General features: G+C 45.2%; 1 protein-coding gene across 4 annotated transcripts in view; it reads right to left on the bottom strand.

The window, feature by feature from the left end:
* The window catches only part of MED12 (mediator complex subunit 12), a 72831-nt gene that overhangs the window by 35648 nt on the left and 14295 nt on the right, over positions 1 to 22888 (bottom strand). For 2 of the 4 annotated variants that reach the window (XM_067471615.1, XM_067471614.1), the window contains exons 8-22: positions 21095 to 21241; positions 20871 to 20970; positions 20560 to 20696; positions 18627 to 18818; positions 17264 to 17390; positions 16929 to 17155; positions 16706 to 16789; positions 14702 to 14878; positions 13384 to 13528; positions 13039 to 13157; positions 12743 to 12886; positions 11334 to 11497; positions 8804 to 8935; positions 7078 to 7305; positions 4524 to 4668 (exon numbers count right to left, since the gene is read on the bottom strand). In XM_067471615.1, coding sequence (XP_067327716.1) covers positions 4524 to 4668; positions 7078 to 7305; positions 8804 to 8935; positions 11334 to 11497; positions 12743 to 12886; positions 13039 to 13157; positions 13384 to 13528; positions 14702 to 14878; positions 16706 to 16789; positions 16929 to 17155; positions 17264 to 17390; positions 18627 to 18818; positions 20560 to 20696; positions 20871 to 20970; positions 21095 to 21241 — 2268 coding nt within the window. The remainder of the gene's footprint in view (positions 1 to 4523; positions 4669 to 7077; positions 7306 to 8803; positions 8936 to 11333; positions 11498 to 12742; positions 12887 to 13038; positions 13158 to 13383; positions 13529 to 14701; positions 14879 to 16705; positions 16790 to 16928; positions 17156 to 17263; positions 17391 to 18626; positions 18819 to 20559; positions 20697 to 20870; positions 20971 to 21094; positions 21242 to 22888) is intronic. The other 2 variants (XM_067471616.1, XM_067471617.1) reach the window with 2 other exon arrangements.

Consider the following 22888-nt stretch of genomic DNA (forward strand, 5'->3'; position numbering starts at 1 on the left):
GCTGACAATGGAGGCCCAGGTCTCCGCTGTTAGCAGAACTGCCTTTTTTTATCTGCGGCAGGCTAGACTGCTGCCCCCCTACCTGTCCAGGTACGACCTAGCTACGGTGATCCAGGCTACGGTCATCTCAAGACTGGACTACTGTAACGCCCTCTACATTGGTCTTCCTCTGTCGGTGATCTGGAAGCTCAAGTTGGTACAAAATGCAGCTGCTCGGCTTCTTGCAGGAATTCCAATGAGATGCCACATGACACCAATCTTACTGCAGCTGCATTGGTTACCAATTGAGCACCGGATCACTTTCAAAGGGATGGTACTCACCTTTAAGGCCTTGCATGGTCTGGGGCCGATGTACCTGAGGGACTGCCTCACCCCCTACCAACCCAAGAGATCCCTCCGTTCTGAGGACCAAGATCTATTGGAAATTCCCAGTGTCAAGACCTTGCGTCTAACAGCAACCAGACGCAGAGCCTTTACAGCAGTGGCACCATCACTCTGGAATACTCTGCCACCTGAAGTCCGTGCCTTGCGGGACTTATCAGCTTTCCGCAGGGCTTGTAAGACATATCTGTTTCGACAGGCCTTTGATCTTTGATATTGTGAGCATAAGATTCGAGTAAAATATAGGTTGCTTACCTGTAACCGTAGTTTCCCGAGTGGTCACCTGTGAATTCGCACATATGGTAATTTCTGCGGCTGCGCACACAGCTTTGGAACCTTCTAGAGATCTTATCAAACATTTTTGGCGGATAGCCCCACCCACTCTCCCCTTATTAGTATATATAGCCAGTGGGAGGGGCTACTGCCTCCAGTTCTCTTAATCCACTGCTTTAGCAGCAGTTCTTGAACCTTCGTTCCTGACTAGCTTTTATTGGACTGCCTTCTTTTGTACCTGACTGCGGACTGCCTGAGTATCTAATGTATTGTCGAAGGCTTTCATGGCCGGAATCACTGGGTTGTTGTAGGTTTTTCGGGCTATATGGCCATGGTCTAGAGGCATTCTCTCCTGACGTTTTGCCTGCATCTATGGCAAGCATCCTCAGAGGTAGTGAGGTCTGTTGGAACTAGGAAAAGGGGTTTATATATCTGTGGAATGACCAGGGTGAGACAAAGGACTCTTGTCTGCTGGAGCTAGGTGTGAATGTTTCAACTGACCACCTTGAGTAGCATACAATGGCCTGGCAGTGCCTGGGGCAAACTTTTGTTGAGAGGTAATTAGATGTTCCTGCCTGCTTCCTCTCTGTTGTGCTGTTGCAATTTTAGAGTTTTTTTTAATACTGGTAGCCAGATTTTGTTCATTTTCATGGTTTCTTCCTTTCTGTTGAAATTGCCCACATGCCTGTGTATTTCAATGGCTTCTCTGTGTAGTGTGACACGGTGGTTGTGAGAGTGGTCCAGCATTTCTGCGTTATCAAATAAAATGTTGTGTCCAGGTTGGTTCATCAGGTGCTCTGCTATGGCTGATTTCTCTGGTTGAAGTAGTTCCTTGATTCTTATTATTTATTTTTTATGTCTTGGAGAGGGGCATCTAACGCAGTCTTGTTCTGTGTGTAAGGCGTTTACTCTTCTAAGGAGGCAGAATTGCGAGTCTAGGCTCGAAGCCATGCTCTACCAAAGAGCCCTTTTGCCGTCAGGCCCCTTGAAGCGCTAGCCGGCATCTTCTTTTCCCTATGGGGACAATAACTTAACTTTTGTGCCTTCCGAGAGTTAAGCGGCAGCGCCGCAAAAGGAAAACCCTAAAAGGCCAAGGTGAAAAACGGCCAGAATGGCTGTGAAAAGGCCAAGGCGAAAGGCCGCTAAAATGGCCACAAAAAGGCCAAGGCGCAGAAATTACCATATGTGCGATTCACAGGGACCACAATGAGAAATAGAGCATATTTTGTTTCTAAAGCCATCCTCACTGCACAGTGATTGAAATTCAGGGTGGGAAAACAAAGCCAAAGCAGAGATCCTTTTCCCAAGGTTCTTGTGGGTTTTTTCGGGCTATAGAGCCATGTTCTAGAGGCATTTCTCCTGACGTTTCGCCTGCATCTATGCTTGCCATAGATGCAGGCGAAACGTCAGGAGAAATGCCTCTAGAACATGGCTCTATAGCTCGAAAAAACCCACAAGAACCTAGTGATTCCAGCCATGAAAGCCTTCGACAATACATCCTTTTCCCAATTTGGCCAGCTGCAATCTTTATCAGCATCCGTCATGTGAGTCCTTCCAAACAGGCGCATCGATCACCCTAAAGCTGGGGCCTGCACTGCATGACTGACAGGGAAGAGAAGGACCTGTGGCCAGTGCAGGCGTTCTCTAAATCCAAACCCAGAGAGGCAAAGGCAGGAAATCAAGGCAAAAGGGTGCCAGGAAATCCTTGGACGAGGCTCAACCTTTCTCAGGGAAGAGAACATTCTTCATGCATAAAGAACTGAGTATGTTTAGCCTCCAGAACAGAAGGTCGAGAGGAGCCATGATTAAATATCTGAAAGGCTGTCATAAGAAGGAGGGAGCAGGCTTCCTTTCTGCTGCCTTGGAGACTAGGGCTCAATGGAGCCATGGGTACAAATGGCAGGAAAGGAGATCCCACCTGAAAATTAGGAAGAAGAACCTCCTAACCATAAAAAGAGCTGTTCAACAGGGGAACTGTCTGCCTCAAAGTTCAATGGAGGCTCCTTATTTATTTATTTACAGTATTTATATTCCGCTCTTCTCACCTCGCAGGGGACTCAGGGCGGATTACAATGCACACATATATGGCAAACATTCAATGCCCTAGACATACAACATATAGACAGGCACAGAGGCAATTTAAATTGAAGTCGTGGTTCTGGGACCAGGTTTTTGGACAACAGACATAGATAGCACTTTGGACATGGAATTGGATATGTAATTGACTGGAATGATGTTACAGCTATTAATACTGTTTTTACTGTTTTACTGATTGTTTTAATTGTTATTATATTGCTGTGTTATATGTAATTTATTTAATTTATTTATTATTCAAACTTATATGGCACCACTCCCCTGGGGCTCGGAGCGGCTTACAAGAACAGGCTAAAATCTAACACAATTTAAAACAATTTAAAAACAGCAATATCAAAAATCAAAGGCCTGTCGAAACAGATATGCCTTACATGCCCTGTACATTTGGCATCGAATTGCTGCCAAATGTAAGCCGTCCTTCGGGGGTTGAGAAGGAAATAAATAAACAAACATTCCAGCTTTTCCAGCTTCATGAGGGTATACCCAATTCCAGCCACAGGGGAGCTGTCACTTCACAGTCCACTTGTGACACCGAGTCCTTTGATGGAATACTTCCTCATTCTTACGTAAGCTTCCAGAAGGTTTTATGGTGTCGTAAATTAGTTAAATTAGCCTCTCTGCATAAAGCGGTACCTAAATTTCCTACTTGACAGATGCAACTGTCTTTCAGGCTGCATAGGTCAACAGCAAGCTAGACTGGGCTGGCTTCAAATTCATGACCTCTCAATCAGTAGTGATTTAATGCAGCTGGCTACTAACTAGCTGCACCACAGCCCGGTCCATGGACGGATCCCTGGGCAGACATGGGCCTTTAGAGGCTTTTAAGCAGAGGCTGGATAGCTATCTGTTAGAAGTGCTTTGACTGTGCTTTTCCTGCCTGGCAGAATGAATGGAGTTGGACTAGATGGTCCCTGGGGTCCCGTTCAGCTCTAAGATTCTGTGATTCTAAGCAAACGTATCACGCTGCAAATGTCTGTTATTAGAATTTTTATGAATTATTATAGGGGGCCCTGGTGGCGCAGTGGGTTGAAGCACTGAGCTGCTGAGCTTGTTGACCAAAAGGTCGCAGGTTCGATTCCAGGAAGCAGCGTGAGATTCCGCTGTCAGCCCTAGCTTCTGCCAACCTAGCAGTTCGAAAACATGCAAATGTGAGTAAATCAATAGGTACCACTCTGATGGAAAGGTAACGGCGCTCCATGCGGTCATGCTGGCCACATGACCTTGGAGGTGTCTATGGACAACGCTGGCTCTTCAGCTTAGAAATGGAGATGAGCACCACACCCCAGAGTCAGACATGACTGGACTTAATGTCAGGGGACAACCTTTACCTTTATGAATTATAATTATAATTATAATTATTACCCTGCTTTTCTCTCCACAAGGAGACTAATCTAGCCATGTGCCACCTGGCAAGTCTCCTTGTGTTGTAGTTCTGCCCATGGTGGTCTCTGATATTGCTGTTAATGGGGATTCTGGGATTTTAAGTCCTGAAACTGAGCAGTCTGTGTCCACAACTAGTCAAGGCCTCATTCCAGAGCATCTGCTAAACTGCAGCTGCTGTTTCTGGTTAACTTTTCAAACGCTTTCTCCTTTTTCGAAGTTTCCCAACACAACCCTGGTCTGCCCTTCTGATGACACTCTGCTTCCTTCTTTCTCTTTCTCTCAGACTACTTGACATGCGCATTTCTTTCCCTCTGAGTCCACACAAAATGCTGATCCCACCCTCCCTCCTTTGAGTCAGTGCCCTCGAATGTCCATCCCGGCCCTGTCCTTACGTCCACATTGCAGAGGAGGTCGTTGAAGCCGCATGTCCCATTGTTGGAGGAGCAGCATAGGGCTTTCAGGACGCCCAGCCACTCTGCGCTCAGCAACTTGCAGTAACCAGTGAGTTCAGCACAAAGGATCGCAATGTCGTTGACCCTGAGAAAGAAATAGCACATAGAGAGAGAAAGAAAGGTAAGTCATTGGTTGGAACACCTCAAAATATCGACTGTTACACAAGGACACTTCAAATAACCATCAGCTGCGACGCTTCTTTCCCTAAATAAGACCTCACCGGAAAATAAGCCCTAGCACGATTTTTTTCAGGAGGCTCATGTTGTATTCCAGGACAGGAAACACCTCTGAACTTAACCACCACACTCCAGTCCAAGTTACATCAACAAAGCAGTTTATTGAAGATATATAAGATATATATAAAAAGCGGTTCAGCAAAAATAGTACAGGGTGAAGCAGCATAACTTTTTTTAAAATGTGCGCAATTCAGTCAGTTGAAGACATAGCGGAGCGCTAGTGGTCTCGTTCAAGAGGCGGGAGTATAAAGTTTTCATAGAATCATAGAGTTGGAAGAGACCTCATGGGCCATCCAGTCCAACCCCCTGCCAAGAAGCAGGAACATTGCACTCAAATCACCCCTGACAGATGGCCATTCAGCCCCTGTTTAAAAGCTTCCAAAGAAGGAGCCTCCACCACACTCCAGGGCAGAGAGTTCCACTGCTGAACGGCTCTCAAAGTCAGGAAGTTCTTCCTCATGTTCAGATGGAATCTCCTCTCTTGTAGTTTTGTCCTGACACAGTTCAGTTGCCATCATGCGTTGGAAGAGTGAGGAGCGTGCTTTTGCCATTGAGGCCTACTTTTCGAGCGGATTTGGAGTGGCCGGCCTGCTCTCCAGATTTGGCCCCTTGTGATTTTTTTTTCTATGGGGTTTTTTGAAATCCCGTGTTTATGTGAACCGTCCAAGGACCCTAAGACTTTAAGTAATGGAATGTTATAACAGATTATAATAAAAAAAATTCTGATTCATACAATGGGTTTTATTAAGTTTTGAAAAAAGGAAGTTATGCTGCCTCACCCTGTAAAAATGTCAAATTCAAAAGGTATGAAATATTCCACAAGATTCAAGGTACAAGAGTAGCATCAAAAACCAGGAATACAAAGGAACCAGGATACACAAGGTAGCATAAATCCAATACACGAGATACAGGAACAATCCTTTAAACCTTGAAGCATGGAACAAGAGCAAAAGGAAACATGGAATTAGAAATCCCTTAGTAGGCTTGACTTGAGAGATGTATCCTCAATCACCAACGTTGACCAACGTTGATCCCTCTAGTTTGTCTAACAAAGTCATGAAAGCATTCTGTCTTCCATGACTATCTGATAACTTTTTTCTCTCTAACAAGCGCTGTGACCTTCGCCAAGTCAGTGAAGCAGCTCGGAGTTTGCGAAAACTAAGCCTCCTATCTCTCAGCTCATTAACCTCTCCACCTGGTATTTCATCTTCTGAACTAGCTTCCCTAGAGAAAGACTTCTCTGGGCCCCTCTCTGGAATATGGCCTTCGCTTTCACTAATGGCAGAGAAACAGAGCGCTCAATTTCAGGATTTAAAATCTCATGCAAGCTCAGTAGGCCCAGAAATCCCATGATCCACTTCCTCATTGACATTAGAAGCAGGCACAATCATGGGCTGAAATACAACAGCACACAGTACAAGTCCTACCCCAAAAAATGAGTCCTCGTTATAATCGTCAGTCAGACGGATGCATTTAGGATGTCCATTGCAAGACACAATGGACCCATTGAATGATAAAATATCAATATATAATCAAATATAAATAACTATATTGTTGACATCAATACTTTAAAAATTATCTGTATTTACTTGAGTCTAATGCACCATTGAATGTAATGCACACCACAATTTTCAAAAGCCTGAAACCAAAAAAAAAAAAAGGATTTGCTGCCAAATGTAATTTGGTCACAAAAGGTGTGCCTTATTGTTGCTACCTGTCCAGATACATTATATTGCTCTCTCACCCAGTGTTTTTAAACTTTTAATCCTTACAACCGGCCCTGCCCATTATGATCAATTCTCTGTGTGCAAATATTGTGATTTTATATTTATAATGTTTCTTGTATTTTATTTTATTTTATTGTATTCTTATGTTGTACATCTGCATTGTTGTATTGCTGGGCTTGGCCTCATGTAAGCCTCCCCGAGTCCCCTTGGGGAGATGGTGGCAAGGTATAAATAAAGTATTATTATTATTATTATTATTATTATTATTATTAGACTTGTTTTTAAAGAAGGAATGCTAAGCAGGCAGCAACTGTAATGCGGACCTTTTGGGGCTAAATTATGAAGAGTGCTCTTTTTGCCGCTGCGCATGACACTTGGCAGCAAATCCTTTTTTTGGTTTCAGGGTTTTGCAAACCGAGGTGTGAATTAGATTAGAGTCAATGCAGTAAATCTTGTTTAATCTGCTCTTTATGGTTACAGCTGGGCATCCCCACAGGCACAGCCCCTGCCCATATCCATCCTGTGCTCACCGGTCTGGGTCGTGGTGCCCCACGCAGACGTGCATCAGGGCATTACACACGAAGCTGTAGCGGTTGGCTGGGTTGTCGGTGAGGCTCTTGCCCAGGTTGGTGTAGGTGAAGTTGTGGGCTGAGGGGTTCTCAATGGTGTCGATCATGAAGAGGGGCTCCCAGAGCATGTTGGAGTCGGAGGGCTCCACGTTGCAGTAGATGGTATTCTTCACCTTGGAGCAGAAGTCGCTGGTGGGGCAGGAAGGCATTGGCCAACGGGGCAGGAGGCCTCCTAAAACACTCTTCCTGGACCGGGGCCCCTTCCACCCAACAACAGGGAGACCCCAAGACAGTGTCTAGTGTGGATATCCCTTACAGACCCTGCTGCTCTCACTGGGGCCTCTTCCTTGGAAGCAAAGCGTCATCTACATCATCATCACAGATGAGGAACCTCAAGCCACAGTCTGGCTCCTTCAGCTCCTCCCCAGCTGCCACTACCCTTTTCTTATGTTTGAGTCCTACGTATAGTAGGAATATTAAGATGAATTATTTATAAGCCATTCTGGGAGTCCTTTTAGCCAAAAGGCTGTCGCATTAATTCTTAAATAAATAGAAACCGTCACATTTGCTGCGGTTAAGGTGACCTCCACGTCCTCCAATAGAACTCTATGGACAACTGACCACACGATCATGATGGAGGACCTACAAATGCCTAGAAAAGCATTTGTGTAGGTCCTACAGCACAACTATATGTGGGAAGTTGACCATAAAGTCATGTCAAAGGTCCTACAGATTCCTAAAGAGGACATATTATCCATATTAAACCCGACTATACTGCTCATGGTGGTGCAGTGGATTAAACCGCTGAGGTTCTGAATTTGCTGACCAAAAGGTAAGTGGTTTGAATTCGGAGAGCGGGGAGAGGTCCCGTTCTTAGCCCCAGCTTCTGCCAATCTAGCAGTTCAAAAACATGCATATAGGTACCGCTCTGGCTGGAAGGTAATGGTGCTCCATGCAGTCATGCTGGCCACATGACCTTGGAGGTGTCTACGAACAATGCTGGTTCTTTGTCTTAGAAATAGAGGTGAGCACCACCCCCAGAGTCGAATACGACTAGACTTAATGTCAAGGGGAGATGGTGGCAGGGTATAAATGAAGTTTTTTTTAATTATTATTATTGGGTTGTTGTAGGTTTTCTGGGCTATATGGCCATGTTCTAGAGGCATTTTCTCCTGACGTTTTGCCTGCATCTACGGCAAGCATCCTCAGAGGTAGTGAGGTGATGGCTTGTCTGAGCTGGCCTGGCTTGACCATAAGCACATCTGAGTCTTTTGCTATACTATAGAAGGCAGAAGAGCTTCTGATGATGTTTGCCTCTGAGGATGCTTGCCATAGATGCAGGCAAAACGTCAGGAGAAAATGCCTCTAGAACATGGCCATATAGCTCGGAAAACCTACAACAACCCAGTGATTCCAGCCATGAAAGCCTTCGACAATACATCATCATCATTATTATTATTATTATTATTATTATTATTATTTACCTTTTTTACACTGGCTTTAAAAGCTAAGGTAGCTCAGTATTTCTGACCCAACCCTTTTATGTTTGACCTGATGCACCCCTAGAAGGCAGCCCTCAAGCAATTATTTTGAAACTGAATTCAGCCTTTGAGCCAAAAGAGGTTTACTGCTCTGCACTCGCATGCCAGAAGAGGCCCGCAAGGCCCCCACCCAGAAGGCACCTTACCTGAAGAGCTCTCCGAATTTGCTCTTGAGGTGGCTGCAGGATGTGTACAGGTCGTAGAGGTAGGCCAGGATGCAGCGTTCAGCGGAAGAGCCATCGGAGCGATTCATGCCATGCTTCACCACCCCACACAACCTGGAAGGAAAGGCAGGGGAGGAGAAGGGGCAATGGGGAGGGGAGCATGACCAAAGTATCTGGTGGGCAGGTCTGACCACAGAAGCTTCGATGGTAAAATCCCCAGAGCGCTGTGTCTCCAAGGGACACAGAAAATGAATGCTGTCCCCTCAGGTTCAGGGAGCTTCTAGATCAAGGGTCTTCAAACTTTTTAAAGAGAGGGCCACGTCACAGTCCCTCAAACTGTTGGAGGACCAGATTATAATTTGAAAAAAAATGAATGAATTCCTATTCACATTGCTCATATCTTATTTGTTTAAAATAACACAATAATTAAAATGAGGAATAATTTCAACAAATATAAACTTATCAGTATTTTAATGGGAAGTGTGGGCCTGCTTTTGGCTGATGAGATACGATTATTGTTGTTGTTGTTGTGTGCTTTCAAATAGTTTCAGACAGGTTGACCCTGAGCGAGCGCTGGGTAAATGACCTTGGAGGGCCGTATCCGTCCCTCGGGTCTTAGTTTGAGGACCCCTGTTCTAGATACAGGTTATTTGGTGGATTAGGGACCTAACAAGGATTCTGTCTGAGTAGCTGCAAAGATCCAACTCCCGACCATCCCAATGAGAGATATTAAGAGAAATATTGACTCTAAGCTGGAAGGTATCCAAAGGAGGGAGACTAAAATCATCAAAGGCTTGGAGACCATTAATTCCTCTGAGGAGCAGCTTAAAGAGCTTGGTCTGTTCAGCTGCCAGAAGAGAAGAACAAGCAGAGATAAGAGAGCCATGTATACATATGTGAAAGGATGCTATAAGAAAGAGGGAGCAGGTGTTTATTTTCTGCTGCCCTGGAGACTAGGACTCAATGGAGACAGGTTCAAGTGACAGGGAAGGAGATTTCACCTGAAAACGAGGAACTTCCTGACCATTAAGATGATCTGTTCAACAGTGGAACTCTCTACCTCGGAATCTGGTGGAAGCCCCTTCTTTGGAGGCTTTTCAACAGAGGCTGTATATGTCAGAGATATTAAAAATTAACTAGGTATTTTTAATTACAAAAATGTGAGTCAAGCAATGACTCAGCAAAAGCTGCAGTTCGATATAAGCAGGTGTGTCTGTAGCTTAGTAGCTCTCAGTCTGAGAGAGGTCTCTGTGGGAGAAGAGCCTCAGTGTGTTAGTAGGCCTCAGCGTTAGTTCGCCTCAGCGTATGAGAGTTGTCAGTCTGAGAGAGGCCTCAGTTGGGGAAAGGCCTCACTGTTATTATTATTATTATTATTATTATTATTATTATCTTTATTTGTACCCCGCTAGCATCTCTTGAAGGACTCGATGCGGCTTACAAAGGCCAAGGCCTCGATAAAACAACAATACAACAATACACATAAACCATAAAGCAAATCAAAACATTAAGCAATAACAATAAACAGTAAAAACAATACACCGTAGCACAATAAAACTAAGTTCAACTCAGTGTATGAAAGGCCTCAGTCTGAGAGAGGCCTCAGTGGGGAAAGGTCTCAGTGTTAGTTAGCCTCAGTGTATGAAAGGCCTCAGTGTGAGATGGCCTCAGTGTAAGATAGACATCAGTGTGAGGTAGGCGGTGTGTGAGAAGCTTCAGTGAGAGAAACCCCAGGTTGAAGGCCATCGTGTGTAAAGGCTGCTGTGTGTAAAAAGCTACTGTGTGAAGCTCCTGTATAAGTTCGCCTAAGTGTGAGAGAGCCCTCAGTGTGAGAATCCTTGGTCTGAGGTAGGTGTGAGTCTGAGAGAGCCCTCAGCGTGAGAAGGCCTCAGTGTTAGTAGACCTCAGTATGAGAAGGTCTCGGTACGAGTAGACCTGGTGTCAGAAGCTTTGGTGAGAGAAGCCCCAGGTGAAAGGCCATCATGTGTGAAGGATGCTGTGTATATAAAGCCCCTGTGTGAAGCTCCTGTGTAAGTTTAGTGTGAGAAGAGGCTCTGTGAGAGCGAAGCTGTTTATCCGCATGAGAAAGAAGCCCAGCGTGGAAGCAAAGAAGGAAGTATAAAGAACTTTATTTGTGTTGTGGAAACCTTGTTTTTGTAAATAGTGCACCCATATTATTTTGCTATAAAGAAAAGCCTCCAATGGAAAATATAACATTGGTCTGTGTGTTTTTGTTGTTTTTATCACTTTGGGCTACTGGTGCTGGGTCACACTGCTGCTAATAAGTTACTCTGCTGTACATTTATCAGGAGAGTCTTTTGTTAATAAGCCCACTCACCCAACAGGATGGCAATCTGTTGAGGGTGCTTTAATTGTGCTTTTCCTGCATGGCAGAGGTTTATACTAAATGGCCCATGTGGTCTCTCATAGAGTCTATAACTCTTTGATTCTACGGTGGGAAATACCAATGGTGCTATCTTCCCTTAGTCCAAGCCAAAGAGGGCCTAGGCCTTACCCTTCGAAGACTTGGGCCATCTGGTCCTGGTTGAGGATAAGGCAGGAATGATAGTGCCGCAGGACGGCCACGATGCAGAGGCACAGGCTGGTGGTGTAGCTGCCCACCAGATCGGAGGACTTCAGCAGCAGCTCGGCTTCTACCACGCTCAGCTCATTCAGCAACTGATTCCAGCATCAGATAAAATAAATGTGAGTTGAGAGGGAGTCGTGACACATAGATAACATCACACATATAGACACACCAAGCTCAGAGTTCTTGGGGATGCTGCTGCAATAGTTTTACAAGACAAAATTAATGAAAGGCAATCGGGACTGTGGCTCAGCTGTATTAAGATCACTACTGACCGAAAGGTCATGAGTTCGAAGCCAGCCCAGGTCAGAGTGAGCTTCCGACCAAATTGTGTAGTTTGTTGTCGACCTTAGCAGCCCAAAGAAAGTTGCATCTGTCAAGTACGAAATTTAGGTACCACTTATGTGGGGAGGCTAATTTAACTAATTTACGCAGTCATAGAATTCTCCAGCAAGCATGCAAAGAATGAGGAAGTACTTCATCAGTGTCACAAATGAACGGTGAAGTGACAGCTCCCCTGGTGGCCGGAATATCGTCAGAAAATTCGTCATATCGTCAGGTTATGCCTGGAAGCCCTTTATGGGCACCCAACCCCAAACCAGACATAGATTAGGCCTGGAAACTCTTTATGGCCACCCAATCCCAAAGCAAGCAGAGATTAGGCCTGGAAGCCCTTTATGGTTACCCAACCCCAAAGCAAGTACAGATTTGGCCTGGAAGCCCTTTATGGTTACCCAACCCCAAACCAGGGACAAATTAGGCCTGGAAGCCCTTTAAGACCACCGAATAACCAAACCAGGCACAGATTAGGCCTGGAAACCCTTTATGGCCACCCAACCTCAAACCAGGCACAGATTATGCCTGTTCCTGGAAATCCTTTATGGCCACCCAACCCCAAACCAGACACAAGTTAGGCCTGGATACCATTTATGGCCACCCAACCCCAAACCATGCACCGATTATGCCTGGAAGCCCTTTGTGGCCACCCACCCACAAACCAAGCACAGATTAGGCCTGTGCCTGGAAATCCTTTATGGCCACCCAACCCCAAACCAGACACAAGTTAGGCCTGGATACCATTTATGGCCACCCAACCCCAAACCATGCACCGATTATGCCTGGAAGCCCTTTGTGGCCACCCACCCACAAACCAAGCACAGATTAGGCCTGTGCCTGGAAACCCTTTATGGCCACCCAACCCCAAACCAAACACAAGTGAGGCCTGGAAACCCTTTATGGCCATCCAACCCCAAACCAGGCATAGATTATGCCTAGAAAACCTTTTATGGCCACCCAACCCAAAACCAAGCACAGTCCGGAGACCCTCAGGGGATCACCTGGATGGCGAAGTCGATGAGCCCGCTGATGTTGAGCGAATATTCCATCAGGTCAAAGATGAACTGGACGTGCTGCACCAGAGGCAGGTGGTAGGACATCCCTAAGGCAAAGCTGGTGATCTGCTCCAAAACGTTGCGCGATACCTGGGAAGAACAGAGCCATAAATAAGAAGCTTTCCTTGCGCAATCACCCCAGTTTGGCCCACACTGATGGAAGTCACACTCTCTCGGCAAACTGCCAAGGGGTCCACTCATAAAGAAGGCCTCCAAGTTGCCTCCACCTTCGAAGTGCTCACCTGAGAGGTAACAAGGTGCTGGTCGAAATGAGAAAGGTGCTGGAACTTGGCAAAGATGTCCTCGGCTGTCGGGAAGGCCTCCGGCTTGTTCCTTTTCCTCTTCTGCCCTTCCTCCCCTCCTGAAAAAGAAGGCCAGGCACAGCACAGCCTGTGACTCAATAGGCCTCGTTTGAAAAGCCCTCCAGGTGCGCTCTTCCCAGATCTCTGCTCCCTCCCTGGAAGCACTGTGCGGGGCAGGGAATGGGTGCCTCTGACCATTTTCAGCTCTGGCCTCCTCTAGAACTCCCCCACGGCCCTCCCAGTCAGCCCAGTAGGCACTCCTTTGGGGTCAGGACTCCCACAGACCTGTTTCGGCTGTGCTCTTCCTGTTCAACACCTTCAGGATGTCTTTGGTGATCCTCTTGATGGCATGCCGGGCATCGTCCCGCTGCTTCCCAACTCCAAAGAGGACTACCAGCCTCTGGTTGCATTCGTGGCTACTGGACTCCTCCTGAAAATCCAGGAATTGGAAAAGGGAGAGCTGAGAGGCTTCTCCGTGTACAAATGGCTGTCTTGCTTTTCGGATTAAATATGTGCCCCTAGACTTTCCCCAGTTGTCCAGCATAAAGCATTCAGTAAAATGTGTTGTCGAAGGCTTTCATGGCCTGAATCACTGGATTGCTGTGAGTTTTCTGGGCTGTGTGGCAATGTTCCAGAAGCATTCTCTCCTGACGTTTCACCCACATCTATGGCAGGCATCCTCAGTGGTTGTGAAGTCTGTTGGAAACTAGGCAAGTGGGATTTACCATATATACTCGAATATAAGCTGACTCAAAGCACCTAATTTTACCACAAAAAAACTGGGGAAATGGATTGACTCAAATATAAGCCGAGGGTGGGAAATGCAGCAGCTCCTGGTAAATTTCAAAATAAAAATAGATACCAATAAAATTATATTAATTGAGGCATCAGTAGATTAAACGCTTTTGAATATTTATATAAAACTGCAATTCAAGATAACACTGTCCAACTCTGTTTAAACCATTATTCTCACCTTCTTCAATGTAAATATGTTTACATGTCCTCCAATAATAATAAATAGAGTAACGTAATAATAACAGTAATAACAACAATACAGTAAAATAATAAATGTAACAATAACAATAATAGAGTAAAATAATAAATGTAATAATAATAATAATAATAATAATAACAACAACAAAGTAAAATAATATATAACATTGACTCAAGTATAAGCCTGGGGAGACTTTTTCAGCCTAAAAAAAGGACTGAAAAACTAGGCTTATACTTGAGTATATACAGTATATATCTGTAGAATGTCCAGAGTGGGAGAAAGAACTCTTGTCTGTTTGAGGCAGGTGTGAACATTTCAACTAGCCACTTTGATTAGTACTGAACAGCCTTTCAGCTTCAATGTCTGGCTTCTTACTGCCTATTTTACTATTCAGTAAAATAATTTGTGGTGCAACATGTACCTCAACAAGAATGCAAGAAAACAAGAGGCATGGATTGGATCCCTCCAGAAATCGAATTTTAAAAAGGATATATGCAGCCACTTCTGAGTGTAACTTTGGACTTATCGTTGGGAACATGAATTCCCAAAGAAGGAGCATTGCCCGAGGCATGTGATTCCACTCTCAAACAAGGCTGTGTCTTCTCCTACCTGAGGGATGGGCAAGTGCGTCGAGTATTGGATGTGCCGAGGCTGGTCGTAGAGCGAGGCCAACAAGCCATCCGCGGCCCTGTCCTTCAGCAACAGCAGCTTGCTCTCCTTCTCCGGGTCCAGCTTCTCAGGGGAAGGGCTGGCCTTGGATTCACAGTGCATGGGAGGGGAGAACATCTGCGGGGAAAGAAGGGACACAGAGACAAAATAAGACCCCATGAGGTGGCTGCATGCCTCAGGGAGGAGAAGGAAGAGCAGCCCAGGAAGGAGACAAAAGCGGGGTTGGCCTGGAGTCTCCTGGCTGAGACACCAAAGAGCGGCAGGCCTTTCACGCACAGCACACCTTTCGCTGAGCACCAGGGAGCAAGGGGAAGCCTGGGGGAAGCAAGCCAACTATGTCAAGGGGCACCAGCTTCTGTCTCTCCCGCTGTCCATGCTGCCAGGGGTGTTCCCACTTTGGAGAGTGACCATTTGCCTGAGTTCTGTTTGTTCCATCTACAGTGTTATCCCTATGATACACTTTACCCCGTTCTAAACTGAAAGTCTAACCCCACTGTTCATCCTTTTTGGGGTCCTCTTAATTACACTTTTTCTATTCCTATCTCCATCAGGGTTTTATCATTTTACCTCATCCATTTGGCCTGCACATTGTGTTTGAATTTATATATGTCAATCTCCTTTGTTTATTTTATTTTGCTACTTTATGTATTTTATTCTGATGAATTTTGTTGCCGGCATTTTGTGTTTTATTTTGCTGTATTGTATGTTTTGGGCTTGGCCTCATGTAAGCTGTCCCGAGTTCCCTTCGGGGAGATGGTGGTGGGGTATAAATAATAATAATAATAATAATAATAATAATAATAATAATAATAATAATAATTAGGCTACTGGAAGGGAGAATCTGACAAGTCAAGGTTCATCCCGATTTGAGAAATGCAGTCCTTATGGCTTAACGATTTGGTCTTATATAATTATATGACAGTACTTTAATGTGTTTATATTAGTGTATTATTGGATGTGGTGTTTTTAAACTATTGTGTATGAAATCCTTTGTTGTAAAACGGCCTGAGTCCCTTGCTGGAGGTGAGAAGACCGGTATATAAAAGTTCTAAACAAGCAAACAAATAAATAAATAGGATGGGAAAATCATTTTACTGTGTCAGGTTCAATTCTGGAAACCACGTTTTGGAGGCGCTTTCAGGCAAAAAAAAAAACCCAGCATGCTTTACAGCTGAAAGCCTGAAATGTAGTCCCCTTCCACACAGCTAAATAAAATCACATAGTATCTGCTTTGAACTTGAATAATAATAATAATAATAATAATAATCAACAAACAACTTTATTTATACCCGCCACCATCTTCCCAATGGGGACTTGGAGCGGCTTACATGAGGCCAAGCCCAAACAACAAATTACAATAAAATAAAACTGAAAACGCAAACAATAAACAACAGCATAATTACATAAAACATGTGAAATATATTCCCTATATATATATATATATATATAGGGAATATATGGCAGTGTGGACTCAGATAACTCACTACAAAGCCGATATTGTGGGTTATTCTGCCTTGATATTCTGGGTTATATGTCTGTTAGGAAGGGCCTCCAGCCTTAGAATGAAGGCATTTTTCAGGCCTTTTAGAATGGGGGAGAAACAGTACTGAAAAGTGGAGAAACCACATAATGATGGCCTCATGCAGAAAGGGGAACGTCCACCTATGAAAACCTATCTCAGGGGATTTCTTCCACTGCCATTTAGAGCATAGTTGGTAAAAGGAACCAAAGGCAGAGTCTTGATGAGATGCCTCCATAGCTGATGCGTGAACAGAAAAATTTGGTAAAACCAGATAGAATTCATATGGCCGTCCAGATATCTACTGAACTACATCTCCCATCAATCCTAGCCAATACTGAGGTATGTTAGGAGCTACAGTCCCAAAATGCTGAGATGGCATCAGGATATGGGGTTTCAGAAGACCCTGGCCAGATTTTTCCTACCGAGAAATCTGTCTTCTCCATGTCGTCAAAAATGGCGCTGGAGTTGTGGTCAATGTCCATCTGGCACTCTGATAGGCCCGTGTCCTGGGAGAGACAGGAGACAAGGTGCGGCCATTCAGGATGCTAGAAGCCCCACCAGCAAGCCCCTAAAAGCACACGCAGGCACGCACACACACGGACCCTCCCCTTGGCCCAGCTTCCCGGCGCGAGCGGTCACGCAGACCTCCAGCTTGATGCCACTGTTGCCCTCCCCTTCCTTCCGGTCGTGGTCCTCGGCGGCATCATCGAAGGGCGAAGGGGGCCGGGGGCCGTGGTCGATGGCCAGGTCACCGCGGGAGATGAGCGTGCACATGTACATATTATGCGAGAAGACGTCGTGGCGGACCAGTTCGCAGAAGAGCAGCACCAAGTTGAAAAACTCCACCTTCTCATTCTCGTTGGTTTGGTCGGCTGCCAAGGGAAGAACAGGGAGGTCAGGAAGCGGCCTTCTTCCCCTACCATCTGGCCCATTCTGGGCATGCTCCACAGAAGACACGAAGCCGGGACAAAAAGCCATACTTAGCATGGGCGCCTGGGTATCCAGAAACTGCATCAGGACGTCCTGGAAGACGGGAGCGTTGACCGCCGAGAGAGAACCCGAGGAAATGGAGCCCTTTTCATCCACCACTTCCGAATCTCCGCAGCGCTGGGCAGAAAAAATGAAGGCAAGGACAGAGTGAGGGCTACCTCTTCTACTCTGTTTCCCTACCTTCTCTCAAGGAAGATGCATTTGGGAGACAACATTCTCAGGTGAATTTGAGCAGGAACAAAGTCCCACACCAAATAGTTCCTTCCATTTTCAGCTCATGTACAGGTTACACCAAAACACATACATTTAGGCCCATAAATATCTACTCTCGGGCTCTGTATAGACTTATACACAAGCTACAACCCGTGGCCATAAAATTCAATGTTGAGAATTTTAAAAAGAGTATTTTTATGAATTGGGGGGGGGGATGAATTTTTTAATAAATGCAATTGTTTCATTTGCTTCTATTTGCTCCGTGTTCAGGGACCCTTGTGGCCTGGAAGGCAATATATAACCTTAAACACTACTTGTGGAAGCATCAATACATTCAGCACAGTGGCACTGATCCCCAGATGCACAGCAGACTACATAACACTATGTAACAAAATTTGAAAAAAATCTGCTCCTGGTTTGAAAGGGCTATTTTCTGTTTAATAGTGCAGCACTTACTCTGAAAGTAGTTGTTCTACTCCAGAAACAATGTTGAACTGTTTGAAAATCTATGAAATATTCACTGAAAAAGTATAGCAAAATGTGCTGCAGGATGTCCTTCCCACAAAGATTACGTTTTTGTGGTTCAATAAACTTTTTCCATATTTTTATGATAGAACCAATTAGGAAATGACATTTATAACCCAGGAACAAAAATCGTGTTAAATAGTGTTATGAGTCCAATGAGAGGTATTTGAGATTGTGGAATGACTGGACCCACTAGAGAGCGCACTCTGAGAAATAACACTTCATCATTTTTTGTGCCAACATAACATAACATAATATTGATATTATAATGTAACACAATATAATAATATGGTATTATAATGATATACTGTATTTCATATTACATGTAAAATTACTAATAACATTACAGTATAACGGTATAGTACAATATAGTAATACATAATACTAATATTGTGCTATGGTAGTAATATAATATATTGTATTTACATATTACTTGTAAGCCGCTCTGAGTCCCCTTCAGGGTGAGAAGGGCAGCATATAAATGTCGCAAATAAATAATAAACATTGTGTGCTCAGAGACTTCCAACTTTAGCCTTATGGCTTGCCTCAGGCTTTGCACTGGATTCTAAACCTCAACCCAAGGGCTGGTAACTGATGGAGTTGCTGTAGTTCTACCTGGTTTCTGCTCCTTTTTACTATTGGTTCATCCCCGTCAACTTCTTCCATGGAGCTCACCTCTGCCTCGATCTCCGAGTGCCGCTTCTCCAGCAGCTTGGCCACGACCATTGCCCGGTGGCGGCCGGAGCGCTTGTGGCTGACAGCCCACTCGCACAAAAGAGCCACGACAGCATCATCGTCAGGGGAGATCTGTCAGGAAACAAGGCTGGCGTCATACTACAAGGCTGGCAAGGGAAGCAGAGGGTGGGCTGAGAATCCGGTCAGCTTATGTGAATGTTTTTCTCTGTCTTAAGAGCTGGGCATGTTTAGCCCGCAGAAAAGAAGGTTGAAAAGAGGCAATGATAGCTATGTTTACATATTGGAAAGGGTGTCATAAAGAAGAGGGAACAGGCTTCCTTTCTGCCTCCCTGAAGATTAGGAGTCAATGGAGCCATGGGTTCAAATAACAGGACAGAAAGGAGATTCCACCTGAACATTGGGAAGAACTGTGGGCATGTGGGCTTATTAACAAAAAAACCTCCTCATAAATGTACAGCAGAGTAAATTATTAGCAGCATTGTGACTCAGCACCAGTAGATAAAAGTGATAAAAAGAACAGAAACACACAGACCAATGTTATATCTTCCATAGGAGACTTTTTATAGCAAAATAATATGGTTGCACTGTTTACAAGAACAAGGTTTCTATAACACAAACAAAGTCCTTTATACATTCTTTGCTTCCACTCTGGGCTTCTTTCTCATGCAGATAAACAGCTTCGCTATCACTGAGCTTCCTCTCACACCGAATTTGCACAGGAGCTTCACACAATAACTTTTCACTCACAGCAGCCTTCACATTGGAGCTTCAACCTCGGGCTTCTCTGACTGAAGCTTCTCACACCAGGCCTTTCACACACTGAGACCTACCTCACACTGAGGCCTACTAAAACTGAGGTTTATTTATTATTATTTATTTACAGTATATATATTCCGCCCTTCTCGCCCCACAGGGGACTCAGGGCGGATTACAATGTACACATATATGGCAAACATCCGATGCCAAAGACACACAACAGATATAGACAGACAGTCAGAGGCTATTTAACTTTTCTGGCCACCAGAGGAGCTGTTGCTTTCATTGTCCATCTGCAACACTGATGAAATACTTCCGCATTCCCCGCATGCTTTGCTGGAGTCTTTTTTATGGCCTCGTAAATTAGTTAAATTAGCCTCCTCACACATAGGTGGTACCTAATTTTCCTACTTGACAGATGCAACTGTCTTTCGGGTTGCAAAGGTCAACAACAAGTTACACAATTGGTCGGAAGCTCACTATGACCAGGGCTGGCTTCGAACTCATGACCTTTTGGTCAGAAGTGATCTTAATGCAACTGACACTCAGCTAGCTGAGCCACAATCCTGGCGCTTTACCTCACACTGAGGCCTCTCTCACACAGAAGCCTTTTCATACTGAGGGCAACTAACACTAAGGCGTGCTAAGCTACAGGCACACCTGCTTATATTGAACTGCAGCTTTTGCTGAGACATTGCATCCTTTCAGTGCTTGACCCATATTTTCGTAAATTAAAATATCTAATTTTTAATATTTCTAATTAGAACGTTATCACTGTAAGAAGAGCTGTTCAACAGTGGAACGGAGGCTGCTTCTTTGGATGCTTTACAAGAACAAGGCTTTAAACAGAGGCAGGGTGGCCATCTGTCAGGGGTGATTTAGTTGAGTCGCCTGAGGGCTGAGAAGGGTGGTATACAAATACAGTAAATAAATAAATAATAAATTTTCCTGCGTCGTATCGCTGGACTACATGGCCCATGCGGTCTCATCCAACTCCATGATTCTATCCCAGGGCTATGTTGTTGGACAAAATCCTCTGATACCTATTTCCCATTAACCAATTTTCCCAAAGAGCTAAGCCCAAAGCAACTTTTACCTCGTGGCTATCTTTGCTTGGTCCTGCCCCAAATATCCGGTTGTACAGGGAGTCCAAAGAGTTGCTGAAGTCCGACCTTTCGAAACTATGGCTGTCCAGGACCTCCAACGTGTGCAGCACCCGGCCAATCGTGAACCCTGGGACAGAGGAGGGAAGGAAAAGGAAGTCAGGCATCACGAGGCTGAGAGAAGAACACAGGCAGGATAATTCAGCCACTAAGCAGAGAGAGGAAAGTAAAAGGCCAGGAGAGCAAACCTGAGAGGGAACAAAACTATGCAGAAAACTGTAGCAGAGTTCAGGTGCAAACTCACCTGCAGTGGCTTCCTGGCATTTGTCGAAAGACCAGCGCACCTCCACCGCCTGGCCCCTCTCCTTGATCTGCTGCTCAATCTCCCGGAGCTTCGCTCGGACCTGGCAGGGAAGGGCCGTTAGAGGGAAGGGTATGTGAATGGGGGTGCCCTGAAGCCTCACTGGCTTTCGCAAAGATGCTCAAGAGGTTGGCCAGGCCAGAAGTGCAGAGGGGCCAGCTTCTCACCTGCTGCATGAAGCCTGTGTTGACCCCAGGCATGGGCAAGTTAGAGGGAGCGATGGGCAAGTGGTCCAGCGGGGAGCCGGTCTTTATCCTGCTGTCAGTGAGGGAATAGTGCCAGACAAGCGCACTGGGGCAACACAGAACAATGCTCTGCAGGCGGAAGAGAGAGAAGGGCTGATCTCCTGAGAAACACAGAACTCTCACTTTGTAACCAAACACAGTTCTGCCCTGCCCCTTATTTATTTTCTGTTAAAGTACAACAAGTCACCATCTATATAAATAAAAATGTTCGTTTGTGGGATTAACATAACTCAAGAACCACTGGACGAATTGACACCAAATTTGGACACGATTCACCTATCAGGGCAACAAGTGACCATCACTCATAAAAACACTGAAAAACACTGCAGAAGAAACTTAAAAAGCCCAAAAATAAAAAATACATTACAATGTATATGCAAACACACATCTATATATATAAATTTGTTAGGGGCATCCAACGAGGAAAGAAAACTCAAAAACCCCCCAACGAAACTTAACCAAAATTCCCATGCCCATAACACAACCCACAAGGTACAAACATATCTACTCAAAATGAAAAACAACACAACAACATACTCACAAAACGGCAAAACAACAAAACTCAAAAATCCCCCAACGAAACGTAACCAAAATTCCCATGCTCATAACACAACCCACAAGGTACAAACATATCTACTCAAAATGAAAAACAACTCACTCCAAGCCCCGTCGCGCCGCTTCCCGCACACACACACCCCCTGCCGCACACACACACAACCCCACACTCCATCACTCCCCCCGCCGCCGCACGCACACACGCAACCCCACTCCCCCCGCCGCCGCACACACACACGCAACCCCACGTTCCATCACTCCCCCCGCCGCCGCACGCACACACGCAACCCCACTCCCCCCGCCGCCGCACACACACACGCAACCCCACGCTCCATCACTCCCCCACCCCAATCTTACCTCCTTTTACTTCACGCCCCCTCCAAACCCCACCCCGCCCCTTCCCGCCCTGTCAAAATCTAGGAAAGACAGGAAGGAAGGAAAGAAGGAAGAAAGAGAAAGGGAGGCAAAGAAAAGGGGGGAAGGAAGGAAAGTTAGAGAAAGAAGGAAGAAGAAAAGGAAAGAAAAGGAAAGATGGAAGGAAAGAAAAGAGAGACAGCAGAAAAGAAAGAAAAAGGGGGAAGGAAGGAAAGAGATAGAGAAAGAAGAGGAGAAGGAAAGATGGGAGGGAAGGAAGGAAGGAAGGAAGGAAGGAAGGAAGGAAGGAAGGAGGGAAAGAAGGAGAGAAAGAGGGAAGATTGGCCACAGCAGCACGTGGCGGGTAAAGGTTGTTATTTCTATTATTATGATGATGATGCTATTGTTCCTATGAGACCCTTTTAGGGGGAATGGGAGAGGTGTCAGGTCCCAGAGGCAATGCATTGCATTATTGTTATTGTTATGATGGTGGTAAAATAAAAGGAAATAAAAAGTGAAAGAAGGAAGCAAACAGGGAGGGAAGAAAGGCAAAGGAAGAAAGGGGGAGGGAAGGAAGGAAAGAGAGAAGGATGAAACCAAGTAGTGAAAGAAAGAAAGAGGTAGAGAAGGAAGAAAGGAGAGAAAGGGGGAGGAAAAGGGGGAAGGAATAGGTAGGGACCTTTCCTTCGTAATAGTCCAGATATCTACCTCAACTTTGATAAGTTTTACTATAGGCCACAGCAACGCGTGGCAGGGCACAGCTAGTACTGTATATACCTGAGCATAAGCCTAGTTTTTCAGCCCCTT

Source organism: Anolis sagrei, chromosome 10 (genome assembly GCF_037176765.1).
Source record: "Anolis sagrei isolate rAnoSag1 chromosome 10, rAnoSag1.mat, whole genome shotgun sequence".
Classification (NCBI taxonomy): Eukaryota; Metazoa; Chordata; class Lepidosauria; order Squamata; family Dactyloidae; genus Anolis; species Anolis sagrei.